At 39.4% G+C, this 18400-nt stretch overlaps 1 protein-coding gene across 1 annotated transcript in view; it reads left to right on the forward strand.

The window, feature by feature from the left end:
• Positions 1 to 18400, forward strand: part of SFMBT2 (Scm like with four mbt domains 2) — a 2938510-nt gene that overhangs the window by 2590988 nt on the left and 329122 nt on the right. Inside the window, 1 exon segment of the mRNA XM_044088354.1 lies at positions 5418 to 5593. Within this exon segment, the coding sequence (XP_043944289.1) occupies positions 5418 to 5593 (176 nt within the window).

The following is an 18400-nucleotide window of genomic DNA, read 5'->3' on the forward strand; positions in this document are numbered from 1 at the left end:
TTTGTGGCCTTTGCTGATAGCAGGAAAGGACTAGCGGTTACCAAAAGAACTCTTTCTAAGTGGCTAACGGATTGTATAATCTATGTCTATGATTCCTCAAATCTAACTCTCTTACACAAACCCAAAGGACATTCCACAAGGTCAGTGTCTACATCTCTGGCTCATGCAGCCCGCCTACCACTAGACGCTATTTGTGCGGCTGCTACTTGGTCTAAGCCACATACATTCATTTCTCATTATAAGGTAGACAAGGCTTCTAGGGACAGAGCAACCTTTGGTTCCACTGTGCTCAAGAACGCCCTTCCGTGAGTTCCTCAGGAACAAGGAGCTAGGGACGCTACCCATGTGTAAGAACAAACGGCGAGATTGAACACTATCACATATAGAAGTTATGTGCTTACCATAACGTTCCATGTGGAGTGTTCATCTCGCCTTTGTTCTTACATTCCCACCCTCCCGCCCTTAAGAAGAACGTTCTTTTGATGCCTGGCCGGGAGCATTCTGCTTCTGCTTTGCAGATGTTGTGTACATAGTTGGCATGTATATATATATGTCTATTTGTTCTTTTATATATATAGTTATGTATAGACTCTTATTTCTGTGCATATGTGATGTAAGCATGAATGTGCTCTCTCTAGAGATTGGTTTGCTTGCAAACTAGATCTGTGGTAAAGGCAGAGGGGGATTGTGGGTATTAGATTGTCTCGAGCTTCTTCTCGATGCAGAGCTTGCAAGAGGCCGTCACGGAGCCGAGGATCGGCTCCGAACTCATGTGTAAGAACAAAGGCGAGATGAACACTCCACATGGAACGTTATGGTAAGGACATAACTTCTATTTACTACTGTTGGAACTGTCTGGGTATCTTTCTTCCACATTGCTCTCATTTCTGCCTGCAAATCCCGATATTTTATGACTTTGTGTCTATACACAAGACAATGTAGTCAATGGGTGTGGAGATTTCAATGAGCAATGCTACTTTTGTCTTCAGTTTCTCCATTGAAGGGAATGAGGTAAAATAGAAGGATGAGATTCATAAACTAGTCCTTAGTGCATGGAAGTGTTCCCACACCATAGGTCTACACATTTCATAAATACACTGTTAAAGCAGACTAATTAGAACAGCAGTGCATCTGCATACCACATATCGAGGTATGGAGCACGCATTCAAGCAAAGGCACCCAGCAGAATAAAATGCTTTGAACAGTTGACAGTAGGTAAAACTACAAACTATTGCAGAGAACTTGAGCTGTGTAGCCAAATGGACACGTACATATACTAACACATGTAAAATCATTCAAAGAGGCACTCCCTCCCCTAAGAAGTGTTCTGAAGGGCTATGTTGCACAACAGGACGTGACTTTGCATCATCATATGCAGTGTAATATTCAGAACATTTAAAAAATGCCCATTCTGCAACATGCCTGTATGCATTGGTATATGAGCACACAGTACATACAAAAGCAAACACACACAGACTCTAACAAATAATTGTGGCATTACATCCACTGATCCTTCTAGTGTTAGGAATCTGACTCAGGTCACAGATTCTCTACATGTAATTAGATGTAAACAATGGTAAACAAGTATATGCAGTGAGACAAAGTGATTCATGAACTGCACCGTATGTACATGCATTCCAGTAACTATGGTCCTGCTCCACTGGTGCATGCTTTACATTGTTGTCAGTTGCTGTAATGACCATGGTACCCTGGACATGCAAAGTGCATTGTGGGCTGCATACTAAATTATTGATATGAAATAGCACATTAAGAGCATAATGTATACTAATAAAAGTTTAATAAACTTTAAAATGCCACCATAGTGCAGATAAAGTGCAGTGTGTACAGCATACTATACTGTGCACATCTGCAAAGCTCTATATAGTTGCTAGAGTCTCTGTTCTGTCATTGTACAGAGTACCAAAAAAAACAGGCTTCCTAATGAGAATTCTGATGGTTCTGTGATTGCCTTACAAATCTGCAGTTGTAAAACCTTGGAAACACAGAAATACAAAAGCGCATTCAAAAGTGATCATTTCCACCAAAAAAAGTATATATTTCTTCCCAGGAGGGCAAGACCCATCTACACCCTGTATACCCACTATTTCTTATGTATATCAACTCTAAGATCCCACTATCTTAGGGAGAAAGGAAATCCCCAATATAGTTCAGTCTCAGTCATGTTTTGTGCACCATTACCAGAATCACACACCAGTGATCGGCTTTCTTGTTGTTGCTCATTAGAGTACCAATGTTAAGCCTGACATCCAAAAAAAAAGACATGCACAGTTATATGCAAACAAATATGTGCTTGTCTTTGGGTGTTTACTTCCATCTGTAGTGTCTTGCAGTGCCCCTTCATGTGTGTTGCAAGCTTCCCTGAGTCATACTCACACATGTTTAAAGTTTATTTTACCCTAAACCTGCTGTTTGACATGGAAAAATCCCTTCTCAGAAGGAAAGACTATCCCGGAGATTCATTAACGCCTACACTAAGTGTACACCATCCTCAGTGAACAGGTAATGCAAACATAACTCAAACCTTCTTCCACCTAATTTTAGTTTTCCTACTGATATTCTTGCAGCTTTAAATATTGACAGGGGTTAATAAAGGTTACCACAAAGTGTAGACTACATGTACACTTAGTGTAATCATTCTGAGTGACTAGAAAGCAGAAAAAAAAAGGTGGTAGGTATGTTCTTGAATACATATCGTGTACACTTGGTGTACGCTTTATTGAATCTAGCCCATAAAATGCATGTTTTATGAAGGTACACACAAACTGTTTTGCTGTGATCCTTTCTGCTCATGAGTAGGCAGTCTGCACTTGAGTTAACTCTTAGTGTGATATTGAACATAGCTCTCAACATTCTTTCAACAAAATGTGAAACGGTCCATCTCATAATGTGGAAAAAACTGGCACAGTATAGAACACATGCTAAAACTTGCTAACAGCTTCAATCAGGAAACTCACAGGATGGTCTAAATGTGTTGTTTGATGAATTAATACGATTCAGAATTATTTAGCAAGGATATTACCTACAAATGTTGTTGGTAATGAATGTGTGACCAGGGTTGCCAGATGTCCCTATTTGGGCGGGACTGTCCCGAGATCAGCAGCCTGATCCCGAGTCCCACACTGCCGGTTTAAATCCCGGGCAGCCTCCGCTTTGTTTTTGTTTTTTTTTTAATTGGCCCGTATACTGGCATACGGGCCAATCAGAAATCGCTAAATACAGAGCTTCTTGTGTTTAATGCGGAACATCGTAGTTCCGCATTAAACAGAAGTAGCTCCGTGTTTAACAATTTTTGATTGGCCCGTATACCGGTATACGGGCCAATCAAAAAATCGCAAAACAGAGCTACTTCTGTTTAATGCGGAACTGCGATGTTCCACATTAAACAGAAGTAGCTCCGTGTTTAGCAATTTTTGATTGGCCCCTATACTGGTATACGGGCCAATCAAAAAATCGCAAAACAGAGCTACTTCTGTTTAATGTGGAACTGCGATGTTTCGCATTAAACAGAAGCAGCTCCATGTTTATTTATTTTTGATTGGCCCGGGCTAATCAAATAAAAAAATAAGCACAGAGCTATTTTTGTTTAATGCGGAACTCTGATGTTCTGCATTAAAGACCCTGGCATGGAAGACCTTTTTTTTTTTTTTTTTAGTCTTCACTTACAGTGAAAGACCTTTTTTTTTTTTTTTAAGTCTTCACTTTGTTTGTCCCTACCTGGCCAGTCAGAAATCTGGCAACCCTGTGTGTGACAGACCTTTTCAATGTGTAATATTGAGGAACATGGAATTTTTAATTATCGTGTCTGAAGCTGTGAAACAACCTTTGGTTTTCTGTAAAAAAGTGTTGCATGCATCTTTATGCGTGCAAACACTTTTTTACAGAAAACCAAAGGTTATTTCACACCAGTTTAGAAATGAAATTATTTTAAAATTATTTCCAAATGCAGAAGACTAAAGATACACAGCCATGTTTACATCATTAATATTAGTGGGTGGGAAGGAGGCATTTGCATCACTTTGAGTTCCAGCCTTAATTATGGTGGATTACCATGGGTAAGTAATTGTGAATTAAGTTCTGTAATTGCCAAACTCTTAATTTAGCAGTTTGGCTGTTACCTAACTCATTTCACATGTACTTACCCATTTTAATCCAACATAATTAGGGAAGGAACCCAAAGTGACATAAACACCTTCTTCTCACTAATATTAATGTCTTAAACACTACTGTGTATGTTTAGTCTTTTGTGTTCGGAAGTCATTTTTAAAATAATTTTATTTCTAAACTGGTATGAAAAGAACTTTTTTTTTTTTTTTGCATAAAAAACTAAGGCCTTTTTGCATCTTTAGACACAATCTTTAAGACTGAAGATGAGGAAAATTCCTCATTATGAAGAACACCTGTATGCTGTTGAAATGCATGAGCATGCTCCTTGTACTCTACATTTCCCAAGCTGCGTAGAGGTTTTGTGCTATCACGCCCTTGATTCTGGTCATGTGTATTTATGCACTGTGTGGTTCCCCTACCCCTGGATGAGTGTTAACTAGACTATGTTTCAACCCATTGAGCACACTAGTTCTGCAACTATTTGATTACTGTTCCCCATAGAGAGTCCCTGCTTTTATGGTTTCTTTTTGTATGCTAGCAGTGATTTTAAAGTATTTTTATATTTTCATTTTCTGTGCTTGGGCAACCATGAGGTGATATCGTCAATTTAGGGGAGGCTTCCCCCTGCAGAAGCAATTATGTTTGTCTTTTTATCCCTCTAAAGTATCAACCTGTTTGTTTTGTCTGGTTGTGCCTTTGCCTGATAGCAAGTTGTTGGCCTGTAGTAGAATTGTACTGCAAATAAAATAGGATCCACCTGTGTATGAAGAGCAGAGTAGATCTTGTCTTTGAATTTAATCAGCAGATGCCTTTACTATAATAAGAATAAATGGAAATATTTTTTGTTTTCTGTTTTTAGAGATATGAGATTGTTTAATATTGAGTAGCTGTGGTGCATATGTATTTGTTTGAGGTGGCTTTTTCCCATTTGGTATGTAAGAGAGTTGAGCCATAAAGCAGGATTTCATTCTGTATTGTTCTGTGCCCCTCAGTCGTCTCTGTAAGTTTTGATGGCAGATCCTGCCACACATGCCAGGATAATTTAATGGGGGCAAGGAATATTCACAAGCAGTCATGGAACAGTTGTGACTCAGCACTATATCTTGTGACAAGCATAAACTTCTCTTTATTGGTTTTAGTATTTTTTTTAATCACATTACTTATCTTTACTGTTATTGCCCTGTTTCAGCACTATTGAATGAACTGATATGTGAACAGAATGCTTTAATTACTTTCAGTTTTGTCTCTCTTGGAAAGATTTTTATTTATAGGTACATGATTTTTCTTACTAGATACAAGGGGAAGACCTACAGGGCCACAGTCAAGATTGTGCGCATGTCAGACCAGGTAGCAGACTTTTGTCAAAAAGTCTGCAGCAAATTAGAATGCTGTCCGAACTTATTCAGCCCTTCACTTGTCACTGAACAGTGTCCAGAGAACTGTTCTGTCCACACAAAGACTAAATATAGTAAGTATAATGAGGCCAAACACCTGTGTAATTTATAAAGTATGGAATATGCTGACTTTAAATGTTGAATGCCACTGCTAATGTTTGGAAGACAGCAGTTTCGGAAACTCTGTATCTTTGTAAGGGAACTATGTCATTATCACTGTATGGCCAGATGAACAGCCTAGAGATTTTGTCTGTGACTATAGTACAGAAAATCTAGGCACTGGAGAAGTTGATCTCAGAGGGACTGAAGTGAGCAGCCAACATCAACATACCCATCTTGGGAGAAAGAGACATGGATAAGTTCCACTGCAAGAACCTTCTTTAGGGGAGGACCCAGAAATTCAGATCCTGTAATAAAAATTCAGGTTAAGATGAGTCCACCACAGAGCACATAATATTTTAGCTGTGCGTCATGGGTGTGGAGATATGTGCTTCTACCCTTGCTGTTTGTAGAAGCATTTTACAGCACTGTCTAGCCATTGTGTGTGTGTGTGTGTGTGTGTGTGTGTGTGTGTGTGTGTGTATGTGTGTGTGTGTGTGTGTGTGTGTGTGTGTGTATGTTAGCGGTCACATAATCAACTCTGCTAAGCTTCACTGGATGTCAGCCGTAGTCTTCATCTTTTCCCTTTCTCTTCTGGTGTCCATGTATGCTCATTTCTTACCTTTCTCTTCTAGTGTCCCTGTATACTTTGAGTCAGGGAACAAATGAGCCAGTAGGGGATAAATGCTAAATGATTGCAGGTGAAATTGAGTAAGGCAGACTAAAATTATTTCAACAAATATATTCATAGCTTTGATTTGCTGTCATCCACCTGTTGATGTTTACTGTGGATGCAGATACAGAACATGTCGTGAAAATTTGTTCCAATTAAATTTCCTGTTTTTGTACCTGTTGAGTAAGTTACAGTTCCTTTTTTGTTCCACAGCCTTATTCTTTCCCAGCCCTCCATAAACAGAACTTTCATAAAGTTTTATCTCAGGACCTCTTCTGTGGAGTTCACGACTGGTGGACACATATAGGAGAATAACATTTGCTGTCAAGGGTTCCAGTGGGATGACTTACTGCAGCGATCAGGTTAATAGAAGGTGACCTTGCAGATACCTGGAAAGAAAAAGAATAAAGAAAAATTAATATGAATGCGCTATTATGACTTTAAGACACATCAAGTAGCAGATGTTTCATTGAACAGGAAAACAGCTCAAGATGATTTCCTGCATTTACTTTTCTGTTTGTCTTTAGCAAAACAACAAGCACATTTGTTTCTAACTCCCTGGGATCTAAAACCAGATAATTCTCCACATATATCAGTAATGCCGAATTTGAATTTGAGCCTGTTGTGTTTGATAAGTGTATTCACAGAAGACATTGCTGCTTCAGTGTACAATTCATGAAGCTGGCCATCACGGAGGCCACCACCTTTGTGAGGGCATACTTAACTTTATGGGTAAAGGTTCCAAAATATGCTGAAAAGATACTGTAGGATATAGGGTTACCACCTGTCCCTTTTTGGGCAGCTGTGTCCTGTGGGGGGAAAAAAAAACTAAAAAATGTTAAATGTCCTAAGATTTTAGGACAAAAAAATACTTCCCAAGTTTTCTTTAGTAGTTGCATAAAACAGCTGTTTTGTATCTGAAATGCCTAAATGTTATATGAAATGGCATAAACAACTAGAAAAAATGTCCCACTTTGGGCATTTGAAAAGGCGGTAGCACTAGTAGGATATAAATACCAGAGTGGTTTGTGGATTTTCAAAAATACATTGTCTGATGAGGAGGGATGGTGTGGACCTTAAAGATTCAACGTATTTCCATGAAAGTTCTATTTGTATAGGTCATTGACATGCAAAGATCAAAACCACAGGAGAGAAGCAAATGTTGAACATCACTGTTCTCCTTAAACTTTTTTTTGTATTTTTTTTGCAAGAGGCCAAACCCCCCCCCCCCCCCCCAATATCTGTACTAACTACAAGATCATCATACATCAGAGAAAAGGGAATATTTGGGGAAATGGCCATTTTGGACGTAGTATGTGTAAGTCTGTTTTTGGCCATTCAATCTGTACATTTCAAGTGGTTATCAAAGCATAATATATTCCTAAGGCCAGTAGGTTCAGTCTTCTCTTCTTCATGCAGATTCATTCTCTAGTATGTTACGAGGAAGAAATGTTAGACTATGGGATGTTGGCAAGCATCAACTTTTCTTTATAGGTATTGTGAAAAATTGTATATATATCTTCCAGTGCCATATGTTAGGATTGTCTTAAAAGAATTGTCCTTTCAAGCTATACATGATGATGGTCTGCCCCACTCCAGTATAAAAGGTAGCTTTTGTGATTAGAAAACTTTGGTGTATTTGCGTGATGCTTGCAACCATGGAAGTTAAAAGAACTGTTTTATGCACTCCGAACTGTAGAAATCAGCAGCTGCACAAATTCTGTGACACTTTAGAGTTACCACTATGCCATACTGTGAAAGAGTGTACAAAATTGGCCTTCTGTAGCATACCCATCTGAATAAAATTTATTTGCTGATCATTTTCAGCTGCTAAAATCCTACCAGAATGGGGTATATGAGTTGAAGGAAATTCCATTTACTGACATTTGTGCTTTTTATTAGATCGTGCTTTTCTGTGTAATAAATCTCAGATATTGAAAATTGTCACAGTTTTCTTTGTGGACTAAAGCTAATAATCCTCTAAAATGGGTAGACAACACCTACAGAGTGCTAACTCACGCTGTTGCCTAATACCCACATAGTAAATTATAGGTGTAACTAGTTCCATTTTTGTCTCGAAGGAGAGTTGCTTCACATAACTAGTTATTGCTTTTAATCATATATTTTCAGTCTAGAGCTGTATTTTTCCTGAATAATTTTAGTATGTGCATTATCAGATTTAAAAAATTTGGGTGCATGTTGGTATTCTGAGGACCGTAATCATAATCCTTAAAATTGTGGAAACAAGTGTTAGAATGTCAGATGTGACAATAGGAGGTATTGCCAGCCATGCCAGGATAAGTAGAGCAGTGGATATGTGACATGTGCCAGCACAGCTAGCTGGAATTTTGTAAATAATTATATGTAATTTGTATATCAAACTGATTTGTACAGATGCTCATGCTGAAAATGTATCTGTAAGGTTTGCTTGTGTTAAAATGTATTAACAGTGTGCCATGCTGGAAGGAAAATAATAGGTTGTAACTCTTGTAGGAAGAGTAAAATGGTTGCAGCTGCAGCACATCTGAGCAAAGCTCTGTCTATGTGTATGGTAACATATGGGTGGTAAAATCCTGCAGCTTCTAGTGTTGAATAGTGTGGGAAGATGACCAGATGTGATGTCATTGTGTAATCAACTCTGAAATAATATTTAGATATTAGTAGGAAATTGCTGTTAGCATTCTGTATTCTGTCTTGGATCTGACAACAAGGACGACTCAACCATCTTGCCTTGCTCTATTCAGTAAGTAGGAACGGTAATTTTTTAGCCGATCAGGAATAGATGATGAGACTAGGAAAATAATGATTTTCTTTAACTGTGTGAAACTTTCCATCTGTGTTATTTTTAGTATCTCCTGTGACTGAAACTCTGGTGTTTACTATAAATAGATATTTAGTATTTTCAAGTTCTTTTATTATTAAATATATTTAAACTTCTCATTGTGGCTCGTCCTTTTAGAAAATATTTAAGTTTTGAGAGTATTTGCATATATTTATTTGGTGATAACTCTGGCCACTCCTGAAAGCCTTGCTGCTGGTGAAACTACCATTTGTGTTAATATTGATTTCACTCAGTATATTTGAATACCCTTGTAAGAGCCTTAAGTAGTTGACTTTGTAGTGGTTCGTGGCAGTGATAACTACCTTATAGTCTGGGCAGAAGGGGGCATAGCTAGTAAACCTGTGTCAGCCTTTCCAGGTGTGTGTGTGTGTGTGTGTGTGTGTGTGTGTGTGTGTGTGTGTGTGTGTGTGTGTGTGTGTGTGTGAGCAAATCTCAGAGTGTGTGTTTGTCAACTACTTGGAGCAGGGACACAAAGCACTGGTTTCACAGAGAGAGTGGTGGAGGACTTGGCTTGGGCAGTCGGCTGAGGACTTAACTCTGAAGCTGTGCAAGCAGAGAGTCTTATTGGAGACCTGGAGGGAGACAGAGAAATCCAGACCCCAGGTTGACTGTGTCCCCTGTGTGCTTTTAAGGGAAATTGTGATTGATGCAGAGAAGTCTGCATCTGGAAATACTGACTGTATTCATTTGTAGTCCAAGTAAATGTCCCTCTCCAGTGTCAGTGGTGAGAATTCCGGCTCCTTGATTATTGGCCCAGAGTAGGGATGTCACATCATGAATATATACCAAGTCTGAGGTTGAAGCATCCTGCAAGTATCTGAGATACCACATTGTTGAGATAGTTAAGGACAGGCAAACTATGCCCTAAGTTGTTATGGTTTTGAGAGCAGGAGCTTTTTTCTTTTCTTATTTATTTTAATTTCAAGCATTTTATTAAAGGTGGATGGAGCGCAATGTTTTATTATGATGGGATCTAGTGCTGTTTCAACTGCCATTGGCAGGCGATTAGTCAGGTGGGAGGGGCTGATGTGGCCCAATGCCTGTCTGTACTGTAGGTTGCAATGGGCTTTGATTTTTCATCCATTTATTTAAATGTAGTGTTTGGTGTCGTTTATTGCATTTTAATCGTTTATTGCATTTTAAGGCTGATGAAGTTACTCAGATGTCTTATTTGAGCAGCAAATTACTCATACTTACTCGTACTCACCCACTTTGGGAGCTGGGGTATGTCCACAGTTGTGCCCTGTAATACCAAATTTATACACTTTGCCTCTGCAGTTCATAAATTTGTGAACTGCGGAAGGTAAGTACATGGTTTGAATATCTACTCCATACCTGAACTCTTTCAGGTGTATACTAGTGCATGCTGCTACATCAAGGAATTTGTATTTGTGAATTGTGTAGGGCTTTGATTTCTGCCTGATATCAGCCCTGCACACTTATGTGCATTGTTTAGGAATCTCAGGCTTTGTCTTACCTAGACAGGAATCCACTTTTTGGATACCCTTTAGAAGATAATTATTATAGGTTTTGTGTCAGCAACATCTGATAGGTTTGGAGTATAAATTTGTTTTCATTTGTTCAGAGGTAGACATAAGATACTTTCTCAAACAGCTGTACTAACAGTTAAGTTGTGTTTTCCATTTGGATTTTGTTTGATTTGCTTTTATAAAATAAGCCCTGTTTACTTCAACAGGCACACAGACATATTCTTCAGTCATTCAACCAATCTAAAATTTATCTTGTTAGATTGCATCCAGAATACTAGTAAAGTTAATTCCTAAATAATTCATTTTCTTCTCTTTGACATTTTACTAATATTCTTGATGTAATCTAACATAATTGAGAGACTGGGCAGCACAAGGGATTGGGCTACCAAATCTAGAATTATATTCATTATCATCAGTTATAAAAACAATATATCTTTGGATTAATAATACTTACATAGCTAGGTGGAATGCGTTTTTTGAAATCTTTTTATAAAGTCTAAACATAGTAGATGTAAATTAGTGTGTGTGTTGTGACTTTAAGAAGCATTTCAAAGTGAGGGCATGTGCATATAAATAGAGAGCATGTGCAGGCAGCAGTGCCATTTTGAGTGAACAGCCAGAGTGTTAACATGTATGAGTGCAATAGTCAGTCTGTTTATGAGATTGTTTAAGTTTAAGTTACTAAGCCTCAGTCTTTATAAGTTTGTATGTAATAAAGTTGCTTGAATCGATCCCACAACCATTTGTCTGTTTTATCCTGACAGGATGAGCGACAGAGGTGGACATAAGCTACTTTCTCAAACGGCTGTACTAAGTTAAGTTGTGTTTTCCATTTAGATTTTGTCAGAAGTGGCATGTCTGAATGACATGATGTTAGAAGTGGCATATCTGAATGACATGGTGTCAAAACTGGGATGTCCGAGCAACAAGAAGCCAGAAGTCGTGCCATGAGGTGCACAATTAGAAATGCAGGTGTATAAAGGAATGACTTGTCCCAACCTGCTCAAACAATTGAAAAAAGGTCAGAAACGAATTTCAGGTAATTAAAACTCGCATAATTGATTTATTTCATAAAGAAAATGATACGAAGCATTCGCAAACATAAAATCAAACAAAAAGCACAAAACGCATTATTGATTAAACGAAATGTTTGAAACCACGATATTTGAAAAAATTATTCAAAATGCTTATGAGAGCATTCAGAATTACTTCTGATTTGCATAACGAGCATGTTAAAAGTAAAACTAGCGCAGGAAAAGTGTAATGAGCATGATAGAAGTCAAGCGAGCATAACAAGTACAATAAAAGGGCAAAATGAGCATAGAAAAGCAAAGAGACTGCATTTTTTTAGTAAACGACCACATTTTTTGATATGAGCTACAATTTCGCATTGACAAAAGCTATTCAAAATATAACTAGAGTTGTGCAAAGTATCTCAGGGTGTGCAAATTGTTTGCAGTGTGTGCTTTATTACAGTACAATTATTTCGAAGAGTTTATTGTGTGCATTACTGACTTGAGAAACAAAGCTAAATTGTACAGATTTGGTGGTTTGAAAGACAAATTGATAAAGGACAGGCTTGTATGTGGTGTTAATAATGCCGTAGTGAGAAAGATTTTTCTTCGAAACAGTGATTTAACATTGAGCAAAGCCATACAGATTTGACAAATACACGAGCTTACAGAATGGCACACAGACATGCTTGCAAGTGATGAGCATGGTTTCAGCAGCCACTAGAGCAAACGTGGACAGCATGCAGCACGTGTCTAACAGAAACAGGCCTAAGCACATGGCAGCTGCAGCCCCTGCGGGATTTCTAGGGTGAGCCTGTACCTTTCCAGCAAGTTCTAAGACTAGCTCAGTAAAACGGACATGCTCAGTGCAACACAAGGGTGAGTCAGCAAAACCCAAGTCAAGTCTCATTGTTAACTGTCGTAATTGTGGTGACATTCACAAGTCCAAAAGAGAAAAGTGCTTAGCATTTGGTCAGCAATACCACAAGTGTAAAAACTGGAACCACTTTCAAAAGCTTTGTAAATCAAGCAAACCTTATTCATTTATTAAGAAAGGTTACTCAAAAAAGCAAGTTGATCATATAGAAAGTTGCAACTCTACTTTCTATGTAGATGGTGTATCAGTGGTTGGTGAAAAGGTTAATGCAGTAGATCTTTAAATCCCAAGCTCCCCTCCCAGCTGCTGTCTATCCCAGGCTATAGAGCTTGCAAAACTATCCACCAGTGTAAACCTCCCAGTGATTTCCTCCATCTGGTCTCCTAAGATCTAGAGGATTTACCAGACTTTAAAAACAGTGTCTACCCACTCATCCCAGTGCAGGTAAGAGCCTATGTCTCCCCTGTGCTGTTCTGACCCAAGGAATCAAGAATAGGGCAGTAATGTATGTGTAACCTGTGTCTCACCTCCTATAATTTTGTAACTATTTCCTGAATTTTGGTTATAGTGTGCGCTCCCTGCCAGGACAACCAGCAGCCATAGTCTCCCAATCTGTATCCCCTATAGCTATCAGCAGCCTAGCCTCAAAGCTCCCCCCCCCCTGTTTTTTTTTATTCGCTCCTCTCCACTACAGCTCTCATGCTTCTCCCCTCGCTCCATCATAGGGATTGACCACTAGAGGACAGCATAGGACTGCCACTACCTAGCAGCCCTACTGTTTCTTAGAAACTAGGTTTTAACTAGGTACTTACCTGTATCTTATTCCACGTTTACCCATCCACACTCTTTCTGTTACTTTTTATTCGTCTCACCCTCTTCATCTCTGTTAAGTCCTTTACCTCCTTGTATACCCCACTTTGAACCTACCTTCCACTTTCTCTGATTGTTTTGCACACTACCTGCCTGCTTCCTTTCCTTCTTGCCACGTACCCACTTAGCCCCTAGACTATTACCTTCCACATCTTCCTGTGCCTGCCTTCCACTTAGTCCCTTCCCACCTTCACACACATACTCCTACTTCACTCGTTCCACTCTGCACCAATAAGCATACACATACCTTACCCCTCCCCCCTCTTTCTGCATCCTCCCCTACTCCATAGCTATTATGTGCATCTTATCCCTCTGATCGCCATCTTTAAATCTCCACCTCCCCTCCTGGCTGCTGTCTATCCCAGGCTGTAGAGCTTGCAGTAAGTTTATTGCTGTTATATTGCATTTGAATGCCAGCACTTGTTTATCTGCTTTTATGTTGGATGTATGATGTTCCGCTATTATATTGGCTTATATGTTAATTCAATACTTGTTTTTCTGCTATAAAATTGAATAGAATCCTAAACAAGTCCATTGCATTGCTCGCACAATACAGTTTGATATTTGTAGTTTTGTCTCTGCTGTACATGTTATAGAAAAGTTCTGCACATAGTTTTAGATAATCAATGTGCTTGTAAGGGAATTCAACTATGGTGTGGAGTCTGAGTAAGTGTTTGTCAAGTATTTTAACAGTGGTGTGTATTCTGAGGGGTTAAAGGTATATGGGCACCTTCTAGTATATCTAACTATAGTCGGTTTTACAGGTGTCTCTTCATACACTCGGTAGCGTCTGTTTAAACTGTTAAGCGCTTTTTTACTGTTGTATAAGTGCGGTAAGGGTACAGATCTTGCTACTAGGCCCTCGGGCTTAGTATTTCCCCAAACTAGAGGTTTACACCATTCACGCGCTTTTTGTTATTACTGTTGCATTGCGCGGAACGGGTAAATAACTTGCTACTAGCCCTCGGGCTTAGTAACCTCTCAGAATAGAGGTTTAAACCGTTCCTGTACTTTTTGCAGTTGCATCAGCATGGAATGGGTAAAGTATGTGCTACTAGACCCTCGGGCTTTGTATTGTTCGTGAATAGAGGTTTAGCACGCTCCTACTTACACACCTGTAGATAGCTTTGTGGAAGTTTAAAGATTGCTAATTCCATACATTTCTAAGGTAGCGAACAGAACTCCTTAACCTACGAGTTCTTATTTAAACATACTATACTCGCTAGGCTTAGTCTTGTAACCCTTTGTGTGCCATTTAATGTAACAAGTGTAAAGCTTGCCAGGCACTGCGAAGGCGCACATTCCTTGCCATTTTGTGTGTACCTGCAGATGATTAGCTAGGAGATATGCTTCGTTGCTTTTAAAACCCTCAAGATACGTTAACCTGCAGCATCAAGCTGTAGGTCTGTCGACCATTTACTCACATTAGCGTTTACTGTGTTCTACGATTAGCACTGTTTAAATGCTTTTTAAGTTAAGTGTTTTGCTAAAATAAGGGAATTAGCCTATTTTTTTCACAACTTTTACTGCCTCATAACTGAGGGTTACTGTCTACAGTTATCTGCCATTGATTATACACTATGCATGGTACTGGGTCTGGGAACCGAATTAGACTTGTTTCTCTTATTTTTATGTCTCTTAGGATGTTAAACTGATGGATGTTTCTATATGTGTGTCTCTGCACTGCATTTCCTTTGACACTCTTCTCTCTCTGTATTTTTACTTTATGCTAGACACTATTCAGCCAGTGTAAACCTCCCAGTGATTGTCTCCATCTGGTTTCCCAAGATCTAGAGGATTTACCAGACTTTAAAAGCAGTGTCTACCCACTCATCCCAGTGCAGGAAAGAGCCTATATCTCCCCTGTGCTGTTCTGACCCAAGGAATCAAGAATAGGACAGTAATGTATGTGTAACCTGTGTCTCACCTCCTATAATTTTGTAACTATTTCCTGAATTTTGGTTATAGTTTACGCTCCCTGCCAGGACAGCCAGCAGCCATAGTCTCCCACTCTGTATCCCCTATAGCTATCAGCAGCCTAGCCTCAAAGTTCTTCCCCCCCTGTTCTTTTTATTCTCTCCTCTCCACTACGGCTCTTATGTTTCTCCCCTCGCTCTATCATAGGGATTGACCACTAGAGGGCAGCATAGGACCGCCACTGCCTAGCAGCCCTACTGTTTCTTAGAAACTAGGTTTTAACCAGGTACTTACCTGTATCTTATTTCACCTTATTTCACCTTTATCCATCCATACTCCTTTTTGTTACTTTTTATTCATCTCACCCTCTTCATCTCTGTTAAGTCCTTTACCTCCTTGTATACCCCACTTTGAACCTACCTTCCACTTTCTCTGATTGTTTTCCTCACTACCTGCCTGCTTCCTTTTCTTCTTGCTGTACCCGCTCCGTTCGCCCTGCAGGCTCACTCCGCTCCCCTACCCCAAATTTCTACCCACCCCCAGTGCATCTAGCCTTATACCTCTCTAGCCAGTCCCACTTCCCCATTATCCATTCCCATCCCTTAACCCATTAAAGGAATTCCATCATAGTATATCACTCCTCCCACTTCATTAAATACCTCACCTGTTCACTTTCCACCTTCAACTTCTTCAGCACAATGCCTACTCCACCCACGTCAACTTACCTCAAACCCCTACTCCTGTTCTCAATTCTTCCTATCCTTTCCCTTCCCTATATCCTAACTGCCTATGAACATCTTAGCTACTCTAATTTCCACCAGCCCATTAAACAAACATCCCTACCAGCTTTATCAGCCACCCTCAAACACATCAGCATAACATCTACAACCATCTCCTCCCTAAGTATCATAGAGTCATCTATTTTGCGTATAAACAATACCATGTCAAGAGAACACATAATATAATGAATCTTTCACAAATTCCCACATATAGACTACACCTACACCTCCTACTGGATGGTGACATTCATCCAAATCCTGGCCCTACCAGTAATAGTCCTGCTAACTCAGACCTTCTCCCTCTTCCTTTCTCACCCCTACAAAGCATCTTAACTCCCTCTTCATAGCTCACTTGAACATACGAAGTATTAATAGTAAAGTGACTCACCTTCATGCCCTACTGGATGTACATAACTTTGACATTCTATGCCTAACCGAAACATGGTTAAAACCAACAACCCAAGACTATGAAATCACCCCTCCAGGATATAGTATTTTAAGAGTGGATCGCCTTAACAAAAAAGGAGGGGGCATAGCCTTAATATACAAAGCAGGGCTTCAGTTTACACTACTGGATACTTAACCCACCATCCGATACCAAAACTGAAATTCTTATCACTAAGCTACAACTAAATACTTGTAAGGCCATCAACATTATTTGCTCATATCTTCCTCCAGGTAATAACATCACCTCCCTAGAAAATATCCTTAGCTGGCTTTCCACTAACTATCCACAAGAAGCCATTCTGCTAGGCGACTTTAATATAGACTGGAATACCTGTAATTCCGAGAACCCAACCAACCACATAAACCTACATGACGTCTCCCAAACTATCACCTCACCCACTCGTATCCATAAACCAACCAACAAAGAAACCATCCTAGATTGGATTTTAATAAATACTCAGTCCCCAGCATATACATCAGGCATCATGCCAGATGACATTAGTGATCACTCACTAACTTATATAATTCAACAAAATAGTAATATTCCCTGCCCTTCAACTTATAGAACAACTCGCTCCAATAAACATTTTAACCCCGAACACTTCCAAAATGAACTGAATGTATGCAACTGGTCACCCTTAAAACACCTCCAACTGGAGGAAGCAGTGGCATACTTCAATTCTAAGTTCCTAGAAATCTTGGACTACCATGCCCCTTCCTGTACTCCTAGAATCAGTACCAAAACTGCTCCATGGCTTACAAAGGAAACTAATCAAAAAATTCTACTTAGAAACAAATGTTAAGCCAAATGGCATACTTCTAAAGACCCATGTGATCATTTAAAATTTAAACAGCTTAGAAATTCTACTAAAGCATCACTACTATTAGACAAAAAAACTACTACTTTCAACTTCAACAAACCAATCAGCAAAGTCCACAGAAATTCTGGTCAGGTATCAATAGACTCCTTCATCCAGGCAACTCTAAGACACCAACCCCATCTGGAATTACCCAAGAGACTCCCAAACAAATTGCTGATTCCTTTAATATCTTCTTTACTGAAGCTATCCAGTCACTTGCTAACTCACTACCCCCTGTATCCTCTTATTTGCCCTCCTCCTCAACTAGCTCACTGCCTACCTTCCAACTTGTGCCTACATCCCTCATCTGTACCCTCCTTCAAAAACTCAAACCCTCTACCCCCTCTACTGACCTCTTACCTGCTAAATATCTTCAAATAGCAGCTAAAGTTATTGCTTACCCTATCTCTATCCTAATAAATAGAACCATAACAGAAGGTACCATCCCATCCATCTGGAAAGTCTCACATATAATACCCCTACACAAAGGCGGCAACTCAACTGAACTATCTAACTTTCGTCCAATTGTCCTACTCTCTCCCATAGCTAAAATCATGAAAAAATGCATCCACCGTCAACTATTAGACCACCTTCTCCAAAATAGCCTGTTAGCTAGCTCTCAGCATGGCTTTCGACCTTTCCATAGCACCACTACTGCCCTCCTATCATTTACTGACCACATTAACAAAAACCGTAACAATAACACCCTGTCCTCTGCTATCTTTATTGATCTTTCAAAAGCATTCAACATGGTTAACCATCAACTATTGTTGAATTTTCTTAAGTCCCTCTCACTTGATACTCAAGCACTACAGTAGTTCAAGTCCTACTTAGATAACAGGCAGTGCTTTGGGATAACACTCTATCCTCCCACCTTCCTGTCTCCCTTGGTGCACCCCAAGGTTCTATTTTGGGCCCTCTTCTATTATCAGTCTTTATAAACGATCTGTCTATTAGTATCCCCCAAACTATATCCATTCAATACGCAGACGACTCCACATTAATATCCTCAGC

Source organism: Protopterus annectens, chromosome 11.part0 (assembly GCF_019279795.1).
Source record: "Protopterus annectens isolate FY-2018-M chromosome 11.part0, PAN1.0, whole genome shotgun sequence".
In the NCBI taxonomy this organism is placed as follows: domain Eukaryota; kingdom Metazoa; phylum Chordata; order Ceratodontiformes; family Protopteridae; genus Protopterus; species Protopterus annectens.